General features: G+C 34.4%; 4 protein-coding genes across 5 annotated transcripts; 3 read left to right on the top strand and 1 right to left on the bottom strand.

The window, feature by feature from the left end:
- The first annotated feature begins 46 nt into the window (after window positions 1-46).
- LOC133296446 (uncharacterized) lies at window positions 47-4,847 on the top strand. 2 transcript variants are annotated; one of them, XM_061495435.1, is made up of 5 exons: window positions 47-277; window positions 354-447; window positions 964-1,173; window positions 2,204-2,206; window positions 3,984-4,847. In XM_061495435.1, the coding sequence occupies exons 1-5, from the start codon at window positions 200-202 to the stop codon at window positions 4,700-4,702; spliced, it is 1,104 nt and encodes a 367-aa protein (XP_061351419.1). In that variant the 5' UTR covers window positions 47-199; the 3' UTR covers window positions 4,703-4,847. The 2 variants fall into 2 exon arrangements, with proteins under 2 accessions (XP_061351419.1, XP_061351418.1); XM_061495434.1 differs by lacking the exon at window positions 2,204-2,206 and having other exon boundaries at window positions 3,984-4,845.
- A 364-nt stretch (window positions 4,848-5,211) lies between these two features.
- LOC133296445 (sec-independent protein translocase protein TATC, chloroplastic) lies at window positions 5,212-7,893 on the bottom strand. The gene is made up of 4 exons (XM_061495433.1): window positions 7,598-7,893; window positions 7,101-7,417; window positions 6,104-6,394; window positions 5,212-5,633 (listed from the first exon to the last, which is right to left on the bottom strand). The coding sequence occupies exons 1-4, from the start codon at window positions 7,836-7,838 to the stop codon at window positions 5,424-5,426; spliced, it is 1,059 nt and encodes a 352-aa protein (XP_061351417.1). The 5' UTR covers window positions 7,839-7,893; the 3' UTR covers window positions 5,212-5,423.
- Window positions 7,894-8,786: 893 nt separating this feature from the next.
- LOC133296442 (origin of replication complex subunit 4) lies at window positions 8,787-13,381 on the top strand. Its single transcript, XM_061495429.1, has 16 exons — window positions 8,787-8,899; window positions 8,984-9,074; window positions 9,154-9,210; window positions 9,336-9,383; window positions 10,031-10,081; window positions 10,171-10,214; window positions 10,289-10,352; window positions 10,921-11,007; window positions 11,280-11,371; window positions 11,450-11,531; window positions 11,966-12,051; window positions 12,134-12,243; window positions 12,619-12,711; window positions 12,781-12,845; window positions 12,979-13,122; window positions 13,346-13,381. The coding sequence occupies exons 1-16, from the start codon at window positions 8,787-8,789 to the stop codon at window positions 13,379-13,381; spliced, it is 1,263 nt and encodes a 420-aa protein (XP_061351413.1).
- Window positions 13,382-16,379: 2,998 nt separating this feature from the next.
- Window positions 16,380-19,111, top strand: LOC133296443 (palmitoyl-acyl carrier protein thioesterase, chloroplastic-like). Its single transcript, XM_061495431.1, has 6 exons — window positions 16,380-16,760; window positions 17,230-17,363; window positions 17,915-18,028; window positions 18,123-18,291; window positions 18,590-18,658; window positions 18,767-19,111. The coding sequence occupies exons 1-6, from the start codon at window positions 16,380-16,382 to the stop codon at window positions 19,109-19,111; spliced, it is 1,212 nt and encodes a 403-aa protein (XP_061351415.1).
- Window positions 19,112-19,446: the final 335 nt, after the last annotated feature.

Consider the following 19,446-nt stretch of genomic DNA (forward strand, 5'->3'; position numbering starts at 1 on the left):
CATACCTTTACATGTTTAAGGTTTAAGATTAAGATGAAAGAAAATGTTTGCCGATTGTCACTCTCGTGTACTTGAAGCAGCAAAAATTCAGAACGCAGTCAACCCCCACATATGATTTATGGTTCACTGAAGCCATTGAGAGAGGCGGTGGAGCCGTTGAAGCGTAGTTAGTGAGTTATTGTGCTTTCGAGTAAGCAGCATGCCCGTAAGAGCGGAGAAAGAGCACCTTAACCTAATCCTAGGTTCTCACCTCACCACCATCCATGACACCCTCCATGTATGTATATATCATCATCAACAACTCCCTCTCACCTGCTATCATCACACCACATAATCTTTGTCTTCCCTTTTAGGTTTTGGATCAAACTGCATCTTCTTCTTTGGATAAAGTGAGCTGGGAAGATGTCATTAAGATGGGTGACCAAGTCTCAAAACAGGCAACCACAGGTTCACTATTCTTCAAAAAAAAAAAAAAAAATGTTTTTGTCTAATGGGTTTTTTTCAATTTTGCATTTTATCTGTTGATTATTCCAAAAGTTCTTTCTCTTCCAAAGGTTAATTGCATGAATTTCAATGAAAACTTCCTCTTTTTATTTTATTTTATTTTATTTTATGTTTTTTCTTGTTTAGACCAGATGCTGATGCAAATAATATAATCTCATTATGCCAGTAATCTTTCCCTATGTATCTATGGATAATACTTACCTCTCTTAAACACTAAGATGGTATTGAATCAAATAATTTTGTGTGTTAAACAGTTTTCGTTACTCATGAGGATTAAAAAAAAATTCATTGAGATTGTGAATGATCTAATTTTGTTATATAGTGAAAGGAGAAAGATTGAGTTTCTGCTTTCAATATTTCTTGCCATTTGTATTGAGAAGTGCCCTATTAGTATAATGAGTTGTTCGCATATGATGGCATGAATTTATGGGATTAAATATAGCTTCTTTCTTCTTCCAGTTGGAATGCTTTGGACTGGAGAAAAGCCAGAGTCCAAAGCAATTGAAGAAAATATGGCTTCATACTTCAACACTCTACAAGGTTTCCTTTTGCTTTCCCATGGCAGTACAGTAGGTGCGGGGCCTACTCTGTCTTCCAGTGTTCATGCCTCAGTTAAACAAGTTGTTGATTCCAGTTTCAGGTTGATGAAGGAAACTGTCTCTTTATATGGTACACTCTCTCTCTCTCTCAAACATACGTAGATAAACGCAGAAGATTATTACAGACCTTTAATAATTGATCTAGAAAGATAATCTCTGAATAGTGTATTGAACTACTGATTGCTGACATCAAAATTTTATATAACGACTTTATGAAGAGCTGATCTATTTCAATCTTTAAATTCAAGCAGTGTTGTTATAATTAGTGCTTGGTTTGGTAAAATATATGAATCAGTTAGATCTCACTTCAATTGGCACTGGGATGCGAATAGAGAGAAGAAAGAAAGGAGATGAGAGCAAAAAAGTGAGAACATCCTAATTTGTAGACCATGAGTCTGATCCACTTTCTCTGTCAGGATTCAGGAACATAGAAGGGGAGACATGGTATTGAGGGTTGAGGGAGAAACATGCAACCTGTTAACGATAACATGATATATGGGTGATATTGGTGGCGAAGGAGATGGCCGTTATGATGCCGGCCCAGATATTTAATTTTATTTCACATGCCTAGGTGGTGGTAGAGGTGCTTTTAAGTGCTGTAACATCATGTTTTCATCATTTTCACAAAAGATTTTATGCCCTTTTCTTTGGGGATGTTGACAGTCACATCATTAGTTGATCTGGTGCTGATGGTGTTAGTTGTGTTTATACAAAACCACTTTTCTTTTTTGGTGTGCCCCCACCCCACTCCCCAAAAAGAAAAAAGGGAAAATAAAGATAATTCGTTGATTAATTCTGTTGAACCATAGCACATTACTAAATATAATATTACCTACAGTAACTTGGAGAACTTTGGGGAACAAATGTCTATCTAAACCATATCATTTAAGATTTGGAATTTTAGGAAGTTTATATTTCGTAAACAAATTTTGTAATTTGTTATCCAATCTTCTTGGAAGCTGAACATAACTTGTGATGTATCATAGTAATTTTGATTTGGAGTTTTCTCTTTTCATGAAACTGGATTAAATGTTATCTAAAATCATATTCCAGTGTGGTATGGCATTGTACTTAAGAAAAGCTTAAATAAATACCATGAGAAGGTGGCTGCCAACTGATGTAATTGATCGCATAAAGAGTTTTCTTCCCCCCTGCATAAATGATGGTGCCGATAAGCTTGTTTGTTATATCCCTGGCTATCCGAAGCTGTCTGTTAAGGGGCTGTATTCGGTTTTTACAGAAACTGGTAGTATTCAAAGTGGATCTCCTGAATTATGGAAGGTAATTTGGAATTGGTTAGGACCTCAAAGAATCAAGTTCTTTCTTTGGAAGGTTGGTCATGATAGCCTTCCAACTAGAAAAAAGTTAAATAGTTTTCAGTTGGGTAGTGCAGTTTGCCCAGTTTGCTTGCAAGGAGAAGAAAATACTCTTCATTTATTAAGAGATTGTGCAAATATTAAAGATATTTGGCTTCGGTTATCCCCTTGTTTGGCTGATACTTCCTTTTTTAATTTAAATTTGCATGATTGGTTGATTGCTAATTTAAATCAGGTGTCACCTAGCTTGGTGGGAATTCCTTGGGCAATTATTTTTGGCATAACCTGCTGGAAAGTTTGGATTTGGAGAAATGAAATTATCCATAATTCTGGTTGTGTGGAAAACAGATACAAGTTAGAGTTGATTAGTGTTATGGCTATAGAGGTTATGTCAGCCATTCTTCTGAGGAAAACAAGAAATCTGGCAGAATGATGAGTATAGAGATGATAAGGTGGATACCACCAGAGGATGGTTGGATTAAGCTTAATACAGATGGAGCTTCTAAAGGGAACCCGAGTATTGCAGCCTGTGGTGGCCTGTTAAGAGGTCCTGATGGTAGATGGATAGAAGCTTTTTCCTACAGAGTGGGCTTTTGTAATGCACTTACAGCTGAATTGTGGGGTGTTCTGAAAGGGTTGGACATGGCTTGGGTTGGAGGAAATTAATTTTAGAGAGTGACTCAGCTTCGGCTATCACTTTGCTCACCAAGTCTGGTGATGCATCCTGTGAGTCGCATTTAGTGACTCAGATACGGGAATGGCTCTCAAAAGATTGGAGTCTTCGTTTGGTGCATACATACAGGGAAGGCAATTGCTGTGCAGACTGGCTAGTTAATCTTCCTTTGCAAAATTTGGAGCAACAAGATTTCTCTAGCTTTCAGGATCCCCCACCTGAAATTCTATGGTTATATTTTTCTGATTTTAGCTCTGTTTATAGGGCTAGACACTCTTTGATGTAATTCTTTTTGTTTTGTTTTGGGCATTGCCCATTCACCAAAAAAAAAAAAGAAAAAAGAAAGAAAGAAAAGCTTAAATAGGATGAAAAACACATAGATTAAGAAATCTGAGATTAATCTGGGGAATTGGGTAAGGTTATATAAAAGAGGTATTGATTTAGGAATACTTTCGGTTTTGGAATGCCCACAGCATGCTCTTATGAGTAGACTTTAAATTATCAGTCTCCATGCTCATAGAATACAATTTGACTGCTGTTATCATTCTCAACAAACACAAAATATGAGGTGGGATACTGAGATGGACTTCTCTTAACTCTTGTGTTTTTCTATTTTTACTATTGTTTCGTAGAACTCATTAAGCTTCATCACAAATGATTTTGATTGCATTGACATTTATCATTATCCTCATTGACATGTCCATTAATTCATTGGTCCTTTATTAAGTTCTATTGCAAATCATTTTTATTTACATTGGCATTTATCATTATCATTTATCATCATTGATATGCCCATTAATTCGTATTTCAATACATTTATTCTGATCCTACATCTAATTTTTCTAATCTTCTGTTGACGGTCTTACTTTCTCTTTTAATTAACACCAACAGGATCCCATAGTAAAGACCATAATTTATCAATTCCACAATTGGTTGGTGCTGTATGGGAAGCATGCTCTGCCCTTAAAAAGACTCCTGCAACAAATATTACAGCGATTGGGCGAGGAATGACACAGGTTGCGGTTTCAGTAAAGGACGTTCTTCGTGAGATGAAAGAATTGAAGCCAGGTTCATCTGATGATCCTGCTGACAAAGCTGTAGGTGAGAGTTGTGTAGAAACAGAGTCTGAGCCACGTGATGATAATTCAAATGAAGATGGTCTGGGGAATGACCTGTCACCTGAAGAGATGAAAGTGGCGGAAAGAGCAGTTGTGGTCGTGTCTAATACGCTTTCAGTCATAAAAGAACTCATTCGCTCCATCACAGGCTTGCTTAAGCTGGAAAAACCAAATGACAACAGCAGTTTTGTAAATTCGCTGGAGAAATTGTTGCAGCTGTGTCAGGAGATTGGTCAACAGATTGATGAGATTGGAGCCTGCCTCTACCCCCCACAAGAGATTCCTACCATAAAGGCATCTTTGGATAAAATCCATAGCATTATTGATGTTGTGCAGGAAGAGGTAGGAGGACTTCAAGGTGCATCAGATGTATTTCTGGAGGCATGCAATGCTTTGAGGAGTTCACTAAGACAGCTTGCTTCTGAACTAAGTACATCTAGTACTGCTGATATAGAAGCCAAAGTGGAAAATATTACATTAGCCAATAAGTAGACTCTTATGTGTGTATTTTTTTTTATGTGCAATGAAGTTGACTCTGTAGAATTTACTGGTCAACGCTGGATTTGGACTTTTAGTTACCATAGGATGCCATTATCAACGAGATTTCTGCTTATTACTATCTCCGATAGTAAACCAGAATTGGTATTGCGGTCCAAAATTAAGACCTCAACTATAATTCCATTCCATCACAATTGAATTAGCTCGGAATTTTTTTAGGTTCATTTCTAATTATAGTTTACATTTATGATTTTATTTATTTAAAATAATGATAGCATCAATAGTAATTTAAAATTAAAAGCGGCATGTGGATTCGAGGTGTTGTTATGTCTCATGTAAGCTTTATTACTCTGAAGTCTGAACTATATGGGTGATGTGATTCACCTTCGAAAGCTTTATTCAGTTATTTATAATTTTTTAAAAATTGTTATAAAAAATCAAGAACTTTTATTTTCAAAAGCGTGTGATGAAATATAGAACTGAAACCAAATCTAACTGTAAGGAAGATTTTTTAAACCAATAGCTCCAAATGCCAAGATCTGACGGAATTTGGGAATAACTAGTTACAGAATTATATGTTTAAATTAATCAGAATATAGGAAGGGTTATGCTCTGGTACAAGTAAAAATATACACTAGATTGCTGTGTGAATGTACATGAACATTTGTTCAGGCTGACAAAATTCTAGCACATATCAAGATATGTGGGGCTAAGGTCACCGTCCTGTAAGCTTGACCATCCATGCCCCACCTAGGTAAAGACCCAATAATGGTCCTGCTAGAAGAACTTGAGTGAGAGGATCAGTGGATGGCGTAACTATAGCAGCTGCCACTACTGCGCCAACCACAACATACCTCCAAACTGATAGCATCTGGTCTCCAGACACCAATCCAACTTGTCCCAATAGAAATTGTATAACAGGTACCTGCAATATGACTTCCATTAGATTCCATTACTACCAAAGTTTGGAAGGAAAAAAGGATTACAGGTATAATACAATACAAAAATAGTTAGAGAGTACTTCTTGTTCTTGTTTCCTCAAGCACTAGTTAAAAGCATAGTCATTTAGGCAAAACTATAGTCCAAAAGAATGATTGATTACAAATGGAGTTGTAAAGAAAAACTATCTTATGAGCATTCTTCAACTTAATAGCAATAGCATGGCTTTCGTTCGAATTCCTAACAGAAGCATATTGGAATATCCATATTGTTCATAACTCCAAATTGACCTGAGGCAGGCATATTTAAAAATGTAATCATTTGCTCCTTTCTACATAATTATTATCCATATTTTTTGGGAGCGGAGGACATGCCTTTGGGTCAATGGCCTCATGGCATGTATCGGTGTCAGTTAGAAGGTACTTTAGAAGAATAAAACCAGGAAGAAAAAATCACCTGAAAAGACAAGCCTGTACTGAACATAAGCACCAGAACAAACTCAAAGTATTGATCAATGGACCACAATGATTCAACAACACCTTCAGCGTAACTAACAAAGAAATTTAATGCTGCAGGTGTCAGAACTAAGTACGAGAATGTTATTCCGGCATAGAAAAGAACCGATGAGCCTAAGACAATTGGCCCTAGAAACCTTCGTTCAGATTTTGTTAGACCTGGAAGTATAAAGGCTATGATTTCATAGAGGATGATGGGACTTCCCAAGAGGAGGCCACAATATCCAGACACCTGCAGTACAAAATTATAGATATTAATTTTAGCAGGGTAGCTTCCTATATTTTATTTGTTTATATTAGTTTGATCTCAATTTAGATGGGTATACAAAATGGTTAAAGTACAACACAACATCACATAATGTTTCCCGGTTTTAATTGCCTGGAAGCTAGGTAATAACATTTTTCTTTAACAAACTAATCATGATAGAATTAAACCAAAAAAAAAAAAAAACTGATCATGACAGAATATGATTAAAGTAGAACACACACACAAAGTATATTTTGGCCATTCAAACAGGAATACTTTGTGCCATGTGTCATCCAAGGATCTTATCAATTGATGTTATGCAAGTAGAAATCACCACCCTGTATTTACTCAAAAAAGATTACATGGTTCTTGTTTTTATAAATAACAGTTTATTTGGACAATGGTCTTATTTGAATTTTAATTTAAGCTAAGTCTTAGTGAAAAAGCAATTAGCCCAAGAACAAACATAAATTTATATCATCCTAGGCCATTAACCTTAGTTTACGAGCTAGTTATAAGGCAGACATAAGAATTAAGGCTACTTTGTACATTCCTGATAAAGCAAGAGTCAACAGCATAGCACTGGTTTAATTTTACACGATATACATACCAAGAAACATAAACATCACAACTCACTAGATAGGGAAGGAAGCAATACCCACCCAGAGAGATACATGTAAAAAAATGTTACCTTTACAGTCGTGAAGAAAAATTCGCCAGGAGCTAGCTGAAGAAATCTTACACCCTGTGTTTTGACAGGAGCTTCAAGAACCATTATGAGTTCTTTTGAAAACGCAAAGCATCCCAAAATGCTTGCTCCAACTGCTAGAACTGATATAAAAATTCTCTGTCGCAGCTCTTCAAGATGATCAAATATGCTCATTTCTTTATCATCAGGAAGAAGCTCTTTACTAGGGTAAAGAAAATCATAGATAGCACTTCCTTCACCATCTTGCTTAAAATTTTCCGCTGTTTCTTCAGTTGCACTACCAAGCAGATCCGTATTTTCTAACATAAGAAAGATGTCAGGATCTTAACCATATCAACTACAGTTGTGGAAACATATCACCAAGACAATCATTCAAAATTTGCTAGAAATCTTTTAGGCATATAATCATTATATTAATATGAAGGAAAAGATGAAAGTTGTTGAATTTCAGAAAGTGGGTTTTGCACTTGCATACTTACCAGGTCTTTCTTCAATGGCTGAGCCAAGTCCACTTGAAGTTGTACTCAACTCTTGCTGCTTCTGTCTGAGGTCATCATCAACAGCGAAGCAAACAAATCTACCAAAGCTCCTATTCCTTCTCCGAGAGACAGGGAAGCTCAAACAGGAAGAGTTGTTGACCCGGATGGAGGTGAGGTGGTTTCGGAGCAACCCGAATCGTGGAACAATGTTCATAGGAACAGTCGTGGTTCCCAATCCCATGTTTCCGTGATGTTGCCTCTGCCTCTGCCTCTTATTTGATACGATTTTGTTTGGTGGTTATCTTTATCTCTGGCCTCGCCACGCCACCTCACCTCACCTCATATTTCGAGTTCTTTTTTTTTTTTTTTTTTTTTTTCTCATGTTGTTCATATAAGTAAGTATAAAATTAATTAATATAGGCCGTGTTGAAAATTTCTATCCAAGTGAATAAATTTTTTTTTTAAAAAGAGAAAATTTTCTTCTCATTTAATTTATATCTTTTCATGAATTTTTCATTAAATCCCAATTTTTTTTTTTTGGGACATATGCACTATATATCTCATGCACAAAAAAAAACTCTTTCTTTAGAACTCGAATATATAAAATAAGAGATTAATATTTCTCATGTTACATTAGATAAATTCTATTTTTTATACATATATAAAAATATTTGGGACTTACGTGGGAACATATGAAAAAAAAAAAACATAGACCTCACACACTTTTATATGTGTGTTTAAAAAAAAAAGTATGTCTTAAAACACTAATTCAGTAAAATATGAAAAAGAATATTTGTCATTTCAATGGATATATAATTATGTCATTTTAATAGAGAGAAACACAACATAATATTTTTTATTTAAATTTTAAAAAAAATATTTACTTTTTCTCCCATAATTTTGATTGATTTTATTTTTTTCTCACTTAAAATGATATAACTTCATATAATTTAAAAGAACAAACACTAAATCCATCAAAATAATTATCAATTTTTTTGTTTTATTTAATAATTGGGTTTGGGTCATCTTTTTGAGAAAGAGTTTCCGTAAATCGTAATCATTGGACTTGAACGAAGCCCGTAGCCCAACGTAGGGTATTGGGCCGCGTTTGATCTGATCTCTTTTCCTTGTATATAAATAGTTGTCAGTGTTCGTTCCCGCCAATTTATATCAATTTGTGTTGTGGGCAATGGGAATGGAGAGAGAGGATCACAAAACGAAGGCAATGAATATGCTTCGAAGCAGAATCTGTGACCCCAAATTCATCTTCAATTTCAACGATGCTCCTGACAGCAACTACAGGTTTGCATTTCTTCGTAGGAATATTAATTAATGTTTTATCATTTCAAATTAATCGGTAATTGATGAGCACTGATTTATTTTCAGCAAGCTCAAATTCATGATGTCAAGTTCGGTGACGGAGGCGTGCAACAATTCTATTCTGCTTCTCGGTCCCCGTGGCTCCGGGAAGATCGCGGTTTGTCCCTCACGCGCATCATCAAACTATGCTTTAAGGGTTTCTTCCATTTTCTTATCACTATGTTTTCTCTTGTTAGGTTTTGGAGCTTGTTATTCAAGATTTGTTGCTGCAATATCCCGATTCAATTTCAGTGGTATTCGTTGCCTTAAAAAATTAATATTTATTTAATGAACTTTTTCTCCATTAATATTGGCATATTACTGGGAATTGAAGTCTGTTGGTTCTCACTTTGAGTTGTACTTTCGTGGATTGTTGCAGATCAGGTTGAGTGGGCTTTTGCACAGTGATGACATATCCGCATTCAAGGTTGGCATTCCCTAAACCTGCCTGTACTATACTAATTGAACTGAAACAGCTATCATGGTATTATTGCCCCTTTTTTGTGTGTAAATTGTTTTCTAACTTAACTTTATTTTCAGGTTCTTTATCTTGACGTACTTTTGATGACACTAGTCATGTTTTGTTTACAATCAAAGTCTTCTTATTTGGCTGATTTGCCACCCTAGTTAGATTCTTACTTCTTACCTAAACAATAAAGGAACATTGTGTTGGCATGAGGTCTGGTTGAGTGATTAACTGCTTAATTTTACTACAAAAAAGGTCAATTAAAGTACTGAAGATAATCTCTGATGATAAATTTTGTAGGGAGCTTAAACATTCTCTTTGAGGAACTGTGACAAATTTCTTTCTGAATTTCTATTAAAAGACATGGAATAAATTTTTCACTTGCTAAAAACTTGTGAACCGACAAAGGAATTGGGTGGTGATGGTCCAAGCTGCGCAGTGCACCTCAGATTGTTTCTGGATATGCAAGAGCAGTGAGGATTCCGTTAGGCATATTATAGAAATCATAAATCTTATTATACAGATTGTTTGAATTAGTAGATTTAGGTTGAACCATTGCCTCTTCTAGTATGGCGTCTTATTTGTTGCTGCAAATGATGATCAATCAGGAAATAGCTAGGCAGTTATGCATGGAGCATCATTTGCTGTTCTCAAAAGCGGTAACATGACTTTCCTATACAAGATTTGTATTATGCATTTACAACTATGGGTCAATCATTTGTTGATCTTGATATGCACCTTTCTGTAGGCTTCTTTTGATGACAACTCCCAGTTTATGGTAGCCATGCTAAAGTGAGTAAAGTTTTCCTGGTTAAAAAAGGTAATTAATTTGAAGTCCTAAAGCATTTATTATCTTTGTTTTCCAGGGAATGCGGATTAGCACATAAAACAGTAATTTTTATTCTTGATGAGTTTGACCTCTTTGCTCAGGTAATGCTCTATTTTTATTTTCCACTTTGACCATTTCTCAAAAGCTTATAGTGTAAATTATGGGTTATAACTTATAATTGTAGTTAAACATTTTCAGAAAAAACAAAATAAAAAAAAGGCTCCATTTCTTAATTTAATTAGGACCTTTTGGCCGGTTGTGGGCAGGAGGGATTCGAACCCCCGACACCGTGGTTCGTAGCCACGCGCTCTAATCCTCTGAGCTACGGGCCCCACCCCGTCTCCACTGGATATGTTCCCCGGAGTATCCTAAAAAAGGAAAACATTTCCTCTCCTCAGCCATTTCATTTCGGCTTAAGAAGATGTGAAAGCGCCCCTCTATAAGAACGGTGTGTTCCGAGGTGTGAAGTGGGAGAAAAGGGATTTCATAATAGGGGTTTTGAATAAGACGACCTTTTCATTTTTCATTCTTATTCGTTTTTCACGATTGACTTCTTACTATATTAAATAATCCTGTTTGTCGTCTGTGTGAAATATTTTCTATTATACTTTTTCAGTTTAACTTCTTTAATCACACATTTGCTACAATTTCCATCCTGACTCTCTGCAGGGTAAACAGCGGCTACTTTATAGCTTGCTAGATGCAATGCAGTCAGTAACATCACAGGCTGTTGTACTTGGCATTAGTTGCCGGCTGGTGTGTGCTTTACAGTTATTTCCTTTTTCTTATAAACTTTCAACTATAGTGAGGAATATCATATTACCTGACTTTCTATACGTGATTTCTCAAGAAAACAAAAGGATTCCATTAAATTGATATTATTTTGTGATTTACAAATTATTATTATTGGATTGTGAGTTCCCCAATTTGTTTTGCTCATATATATTTTGGAGAAAGAATTTATCATTGCATGAGGTGGTTGTAGATAATGACATAACTTTTGGAAATCACCTTAATCCACCTTGCAGGATGCAGATCAGCTGTTGGAGAAAAGAGTACGATCTCGTTTTTCACATAGAAAGCTGTTGTTTTTACCACCTTCAATGGAAGACTCTCAGAGGTGGATAGATTGTAATTTCCACTGGACTCGACTGAATATGAGGCTAAACACACTGTTCTTTGACTTCTTGTTATGCAGATTACTGCTGCACATGCTGACACTACCAGTAGATTCAAGCTTTCCAGATGATTATGCTGTTGAATTTAATAGAAAGGTCCAAGTATCCTTTTTATGCTGAATCTAGTTGATTAGTGGCCTTCAAGATAAACAGAAGTGCCACCTGTAATAATTTATTCATTTCACCAACCGCTTGGAGTTTGCATACCTGTTGTATTCTGTAATCATGAAGACTTAATAATTGGATGCCAACCCATAATGCATACATTTTTGCATGTTTGTCCAGATGTCCATATGCTTCTAGTTAATGAGCTTTGCTGAAAGAACTATTGTTGCTAACCCTTACAGTTCTTTGCATTTACTGTATTTGTGTTTCTGTTAGTAAATTGATTTCATTGACAAAAGCTAGTTTCTGTTTATGTCTATAAAAACTGTTTTGATGTTGTCTACTTACAGAAAATGCACGCTTTTGTATTTTCTTGATTGATGAAAATTCACACTTTTGTACTTGGTAAAGAATTCTTTGACAACTTACAGAATATTATAGAAGACAGAAGGTTCAAAGAAACCTTCAATAAATTTTTAAATTTTGACTCGTCTGTCAAACATTTGCTGAGGTTCCTGTAAGTTTTTTTTCACACTTCGGTTAGCTCTTGAATATCAAATAGACTGTCCTAGACTTATGCAAGTTCGATGATTTTCTAGATTCTGTGCAGTCTCTCATATGGATTTGCAGACCGGGTTTCTGTCCCAGGAGAACTTTGAAAGTGCATTTTCAAGTATCCAGAGGCAGCCCAAACTGGAATGTTTAAGAAGTATGGCAACTTTAGATAGTTTACTATGTGATTGTCAACACCCATTCAAAGACTGAATGACCTTATAATAGGCTCTTCTTTCTGTATTAGAGATTTCATCCGCTTTAAAATTCTTCTTTATAGCCTGTTCCTGTTTGATGGGGAGGAATGCTAGCTATACACTCTTTTACACACATTTTATTATTGGGTGAATTTCATGTGGGTCCCACTAAATAGAGTGGGTTAGATTATTTACTGGGACCAATATAAAGTTTACTCAATGATATGGAGGGTGTTGCTAAAATTTCTTATTGATGGGCTTTGTTTTTTTGTCTTGGAGTTTTATCCATAATTTAGTTTACTTACTGATGGATTATGTTTGCCTCTTGTAAGCAGATTGCTCCATTTTAGAACTTTATATTTTGGTTTGCATGAAGAGATTGGAGGTTAAAGAGCAAAGTTTATGCAACTTCAATTCTGTAATGAAAGGTAATATTTAGTTTTTTATTTCATTCTTCCTATTACGTAATACCTTAACGTGTCAACCATATTTTGCAGAGTATAAAAGTATACATGATTCCTTCCGGACTTCTGATTATCATGCGCGGAATGTTTGCTTAAGGGTGTGTGCACTTGCTTTGATGATTTATTTAAGCCAAACGTACAATATATAGTAAATGTTGGTGATGGTGTGTTTCCTATAATTTGTCCTCAATCCCAAGCTTATTTGATGTTCTTTTTACTTTGTGCTTGTAGGCATTTGAACATCTTATACATCGTGAATTAGTATGTTTCACGGACAATAGAGGACATAGTTTGTCCGTTGAATTCCGTCCTGTAAAGCTTTTAGTCTCATCTGCGGAACTACATCAGGGACTGAAAGCATATCATTCATGCCCAGTAAGTTCACTGACTGAATAAGCCCAACTGTATTTTATTTATGTGCCACATTAAGTAACTAGAATTGCATGGATTTCTTTTAAATTTGAAAGCATTTGATCGTGTTTTGGGTTGTTTTCTTTTTCTGGTTTACTTTATGTAACTTCATTCAGTCATCGTTACATGTCACGCTTGTGGAGGTAGGTGATTGGAGCATAAATTATTAATTTATATATTTTGGCAGGCTATCCTTCAAAAGTTAATGGATCGTGAAGGCTAAAACCACCTGAGGGACATGAGTTTCATTGCTTATGTTTGACATGTATGAGATATGATTCCGATCTCTGATAAGCTCAGCCTATCTATTCTTTTAGTCAACTCTTTTTCTTGATTATAATTGATGTATATGGAAATGAATTTTTTTTTTCATCTCTTCTGTGCAAACAAATTTCAATATTTGTTTCATCTTCAAAACTGGTTGCTCTATCGCTTCTGTGTCAGCCTTTCAAGGAACATGATCTATTTTTCACGCACACAGCATATATTTCATTATATAACAACATATATTGAAAAAAGTAAAAATATAAATAAAACAAAACAAATCCCTTTTGTATTATGAGATGAGATGAGCTAATGTTGATCATTCAATCTTACGTGGATGGTCAAGATTTGCTTCTCTTGTTTTTTTTAATTTATTATTATTATTGTTTACATTGGAGGATATGAAGTGCGGAAACAGAGCCTCCATGGACACTTCGCAGCTGCTTCTCTATTATGTCATTCGCATGAAGGTGTTGGGTTAATTACGTGCACAAGAATTAAATGTATTTATGCAAATCTTGGTCTGCTTGCACAATTAGATATATTCATACTTTTATTTTGTTTTTAAAGACTTTTAGAAAAATAATAATTTCTTTTGCTTAAAGACTTTTACAGGAAAAGTTTTTATCGTTTTTTATGCGAGTCTTTAAATTCAAGCAATCAAGTAAGGGAAAAATGACATTTCTATAATTATTAATAAAAATATTAAAAAAAGTTCTTAAACCACACATATCCATAATTATTATTTTTCTTGCGTTACAAACTACAATCCAATCTGATAGGTGTGTGCTGGTCTGATCTTAATAACAGAATCTAGTTTTATGCTCACTTTCAAAACCCTCCGGACCCTCTTGCTGTTTTAGATATTTAGCACCTGATTTGGTTGGAATTTTCTTGCCTCGTATCCAAGTTGTGTTGTGTAGTTCTGGGATTTGGCACTCCTTTGCTCAAAGAAAAGGCATTAACTCTATCACTCTGTTAGAATTGTAGGGTACAATTGTAAATTTAGAAATAGGAATTCTGTTGTAAAAGGTTTGTTTTCTTTTTTGCTCGTTTTGCTGAGTTTGTTATTTAAACCAAGTTTGTTATTTTTTCACTATCTGTTAGGCTAAAGGATCTAGATCCTTAGTTACCAAAAAAAAAGGATCTAAATGGGTTGGTTTGCAAATAAATGAATTGTTAATGAAGAATATTCAGTACTCTTTCTTTTTTTCTAATATGTTATCAGATGCCATTTTATTTTATTTTTGAGAAAATCACGTTTACAGCTTTGAAATTTAGTTTCACAAATCACTTAGTGAATCCACTTTCAAGTTTTCCTTCACATCTTAGTGAACGGAATGTACTATTTTTCAAACATTATAAGTCTTATATTAACTATCAAAGCAACATTTTCATTTTTTCACTGAAAGCAAAAGTGAGATATGTGTAATTAAGATATACATGAACCATTTTGAATACCGGATTCTGGAGGTTCTATAGACGAAACTTAGAGAGGAAAAGAAACTAAATAGGCCCAATGGACGAAAGGAAACATAAACAATTTAAAAAGATACAGCAGTTATCAATTAGGATATGTAATGGTTTATCTTCAAATTTTATATTTAGAAAATTATTTTCATAAAAGTAATATTCAGATTTATTGATGAAAATTACTGTTAGATATATAATTATTAATTGGCTATGTAAAAAAATTAAAATAATAATATGATAAATTAAAATACTTTTGTCAACATACATGCAACACAATTATGGTTTTGATGTAAAATTGATTTTGTTCTAAAATTATCAAATATAGTGATACTGATTCCAAATCACTTTTGCCGACCCAAAGATATTCAACTTGCATGAGGTTTCCCAGACATACAGCGTAATTTCTTGTTATGTAACCTTGGAGAGTGATTTTGACTGTGACGTTTCAAATAAATTGCATAATGTGATACCGCAGTATAAAAGCAAATTAATTATACACTCTTTTTTTTTTTTTGTGAATGAACTATATCTTATGGATAAGAATTGCTTTTAAAAAATATTAGAATGATTATGAAATTTTTTGTTAATGTAGTATGACAACACATGATAATAATATTAAAAAGTGTTACATCCAAGATAAAAATTAAAAAAATATAAATACACAAATAAACAAACTTACAAAAACCTCGCAATTTAGCAAAAAAACATCCCATTCCCATTCATCAAGTTGCTTTTTTGTGCTATGTTCAACCTCCATTTGTCATATACTATGTTCATTTTTATTAACTCATGCTGAAAAAAAAAAAAAAAGTTATTTCAAGCAACCTTTACAAATGTTCAGTTGATTTGATATACTCCCAGTTCTTATAATAATTTCCAATCTTCCTAAATCCTAACAAACGACAGAAAACATAGTAATTCCAAGAAAGTTCGGATTCTTCCACGCAACACAGAATTTTCAACAACAGGGTGTCTGATTCTGTTGCCTCATGTCAACCTTCTAGAGTTAGCTTCTTTTTTTCTGTTTTCTACCAACTACCTTTGTAATATTGAGCACCATGTTTATCCATAGCTGACCAAATTTCAAAGTCCAGCCCCCAGTATTATAGAAGAAGACAAAGTTTAACATGTCAGGCTAGTAGTACTACAGCTAGTGAAAGCCTCAGAAAAATTCCCACTTTCTGTATTTCACAAACATACAAAATTGCCTTACACAAACTACTAAACAAGCTTTTGTTCAGAGTTTACCTTAACGATCAGTTCTAGGGCGTATCCTTTTTCAAATGGGACAAACCTAAAAGCTACATCCGAAACAAACACCAAGACCTCTTTGATATCAGCTTACTCACAAAGTTCATTTATTTGTCCTGCTTTAATAATTCCGCCTAAACTTAAACTATAAAAATGTTTTATTCCCCATTCTTCTCTTCCAACCTCTCTCCTTCCATATCATCAGGAGAAAAAGAACAAAATAGAGAATAATAATGGCTGCTACTTTCTCATATCCAGCCTCTGCTTATCTTGTTGTAAGGTGCTGTTCCATGAAAGGAAACGATGACCAGCTTAAGAAATCACTGAATAGCAGCAGCATCAGAGTTAATGGGACTTTAAGTTCTGCAATCAAAGTTGAGACACTTAACCAAACAGTTGAAGCAGCAGCTCCAAGTACTCTTGGTCAGGGTGTTACCCTTGCTGAAAATGGCCAACGCTTATACATCCCAACAAAGAAGCAAATGGCTGATCCTTATCGTCAAGGGCTCATGGTTGAAGGTGGAGTTGGTTACAGACAGACTATTGTTATTAGATCCTATGAAGTTGGAGCTGATAAAACCGCCACACTTGAGAGCATCCTCAATCTTCTTCAGGTGAGTTAATATCATTTAACTAAGTTTTCTTCATAAAAACCACAAGGGCTTCATTGTTTTGTTCCCATTGATCTTCTTTGATCTAACGGTTATCAGATGAGGTGTTAAATTTCAAATTTGATACTGGTGTCGAAGGATCCTACCTCATATTGGTATAATATGTTAATGTTCCGTCAATTATTTTTACATATTCTATTTTTTTCACACAATAGTTTACAATTCTTTAAAATCCTAACTTTTTTTTTTAGTACAATTAAAATCCTACATTTTTTGGAGATATTCCAATCAGTTCATCGCTTCGTGACTAATCCTATTCAGAGCGGTTCGCGTGATTAAGCCTTTAAATGCTACGTTTAAGTTCATAGACTCTGGTATATATACCATATTCTCCAGAAAATATTAACATTAATAAAAGATTGCTTCCTTTCATTTCATAGTCCTTCATATAGCTAGCTTGTATTATATGCAGGAAACAGCATTGAACCATGTATGGATGTCTGGATTGCTCGGTGATGGGTTTGGAGCAACACATGGAATGATGAGGAACGATCTCATTTGGGTTGTCTCGAGAATGCAAGTTTTGATTGATTACTATCCCATCTGGTAAGTACCTGTCCTTGATAATAACTACAACTACAAGGACATAAATGAATGCAATGTACATTTGGACTTTTCTAATAATTTTTTATTAGGAAGATAGAATCAAATTTAAAAATTTTCACCTCACTACAGACAATTCTTACTCGACAAAATTGCACCATTTCTTGAAGGTTCTCCTAGGAATTTTCTTCATATTCAAGACCTCTTTAATTTCTTGTACCCTTTTAGCAGCAGAAAACTAGAGACTTCCTAGTTGTTCTAATAGCGACATGTGTTGACCAAGATAAGCATAGAATTTCATTTAAATATTCAATATTTAAACATATCATGGACCGTGGCCAACCCAAACTTAACTAAACAAAGAACTTCAGAGCACATTATCAGAGTCAGAATACATTGTGACTGGCCATAAAGTATTAGCAAATTGGCAGAATATTTGAAACAAAGTTAAAGAAAATGAAGTTTTAGTTTTACTATCAAGTCTCATCAATCATCATGGCATAGCAGAATCATAATAAGTAATAACTAGTAATGCACTTAACATGTATCATCAGGGGAGAGATAGTTGAAATTGACACATGGGTTGGAGCATCTGGCAAGAATGGAATGCGGCGTGACTGGTTGATAAGAAGTCAAGCCACAGGTCAAATTTTTGCTCGTGCAACAAGGTATACATGTATATGACAATTTTTCTAACATTTTAGAAGATTTTCTCAGCTTCCCCCCTTAATATATACCTGATTGATATTAACATAAAAACAGCACATGGGTGATGATGAACTGTAAATCAAGACGCCTCTCCAAAATGCCAGAAGAAGTGAGGGATGAACTTACACCTTGGTTTATAGAAAAGCAAGCAATAAAGGAAGATGCTCATGAAAAAATTGTCAAATTGGACAAAGAGGCAAAATACTTGAATTCTGACTTGAAGGTATACCATTTTATGCATTATAATTAAACAGAAAAATATTTCTACAGTTATCTGCATTTACTCTCAAAACGACGTCATTTTGGGATTGAAATGTTAAAAAATTATAATTATAAAGACTATAATAATTTTAAAATAAATTAAAATTACAAAAACACTACGATTTCCACTCCAAAACGACGTCGTATTAAACTTACTGCAGATAACTTAACTGCAAACGGAGAAAAAACGAATCCATAATTAAATGCTGCCACATCATATAAATAATGTACACAATTTAATGACTCTGTCTACTTTGCAGCCCAAGAGAAGTGATTTGGACATGAACCAACATGTTAATAATGTGAAGTATGTAAGATGGATGCTAGAGGTAAGTTACAAAATTTATCTACTCATTATTCTTCACTAGAGTCATAATGAATTAATGTCATATATATAGTTAACTCTTTTTAACTTCTATTATTGATTTATTTTATAGAACATCCCAGATCAATTTCTTGAGGGCTTCCAATTATCTGGTATCACACTAGAGTACAGAAGGGAGTGTGGAAGTTCAGATATAGTTCAATCACTATGTGAACCTGAAGAAGATGAAATACTACATGGTGTGGTGGAACAAGATTACTGCACGAGTTTGCTTAATGGGTTGTCCTTGGCATCACCAGATATTATAAATGGTGGTGGGGTCCTGACCTGTCTTGAGCAGAGGCCAATAAGGTATACACATCTTCTACAAATCAAAGGAGAGAAACAAAACGATGAAATTGTCAGAGGAAGGACTACATGGAAGAGGAAGCTCGCTACAATGCCATTTTCCACATAGAAATATATGTCAAAATAGCCATTGGGAAGGAACAAATATTGACTTATACAACGATGTATTTATCAAGAAATTCTTGGCGTAAACGTAAACTATGTAATATTCCAATTGAGTGTAAGTTACGAATATGTTTCTAATTTAATTCATGAATAAAATATGATTATTTAGTTATAAAATGGTAAATATATAGTCATCAAATATATTATAAATTAAAATAATAGTTCATTGACTTTTCTCCATAAAGAGCTACTCAAATGATAAATAAGTTTGCGGTCTAACACACCTTACAATATCAGCGTTGCAGCTAGCAAGAAAGTATTTAGAAGATATATATAATC

The sequence above is a fragment of the Gastrolobium bilobum genome, unplaced genomic scaffold (assembly GCF_033153095.1).
Source record: "Gastrolobium bilobum isolate Gb01-03AN ecotype WA unplaced genomic scaffold, APGP_CSIRO_Gbil_v1 utg20910, whole genome shotgun sequence".
In the NCBI taxonomy this organism is placed as follows: Eukaryota; Viridiplantae; Streptophyta; class Magnoliopsida; order Fabales; family Fabaceae; genus Gastrolobium; species Gastrolobium bilobum.

Bases quoted from the DNA above. Each gene is read 5' to 3' on its own strand.
- LOC133296446 (XM_061495435.1), top strand. From the start codon at position 200: ATGCCCGTAAGAGCGGAGAAAGAGCACCTTAACCTAATCCTAGGTTCT. The intron at 278-353 runs GTATGTATATAT...CTTCCCTTTTAG, and splicing joins CCATCCATGACACCCTCCAT to GTTTTGGATCAAACTGCATC. The intron at 448-963 runs GTTCACTATTCT...TTCTTCTTCCAG, and splicing joins CTCAAAACAGGCAACCACAG to TTGGAATGCTTTGGACTGGA.
- LOC133296443 (XM_061495431.1), top strand. From the start codon at position 16,380: ATGGCTGCTACTTTCTCATATCCAGCCTCTGCTTATCTTGTTGTAAGG. The intron at 16,761-17,229 runs GTGAGTTAATAT...TATTATATGCAG, and splicing joins GCATCCTCAATCTTCTTCAG to GAAACAGCATTGAACCATGT. The intron at 17,364-17,914 runs GTAAGTACCTGT...ATGTATCATCAG, and splicing joins ATTGATTACTATCCCATCTG to GGGAGAGATAGTTGAAATTG.
- LOC133296442 (XM_061495429.1), top strand. From the start codon at position 8,787: ATGGGAATGGAGAGAGAGGATCACAAAACGAAGGCAATGAATATGCTT. The intron at 8,900-8,983 runs GTTTGCATTTCT...ATTTATTTTCAG, and splicing joins GCTCCTGACAGCAACTACAG to CAAGCTCAAATTCATGATGT. The intron at 9,211-9,335 runs GTATTCGTTGCC...GGATTGTTGCAG, and splicing joins ATCCCGATTCAATTTCAGTG to ATCAGGTTGAGTGGGCTTTT.
- LOC133296445 (XM_061495433.1), bottom strand. From the start codon at position 7,838: ATGGGATTGGGAACCACGACTGTTCCTATGAACATTGTTCCACGATTC. The intron at 7,418-7,597 runs GTAAGTATGCAA...TTCTTATGTTAG, and splicing joins AGCCATTGAAGAAAGACCTG to AAAATACGGATCTGCTTGGT. The intron at 5,634-6,103 runs GTGATTTTTTCT...GTCATATTGCAG, and splicing joins GTACAGGCTTGTCTTTTCAG to GTACCTGTTATACAATTTCT.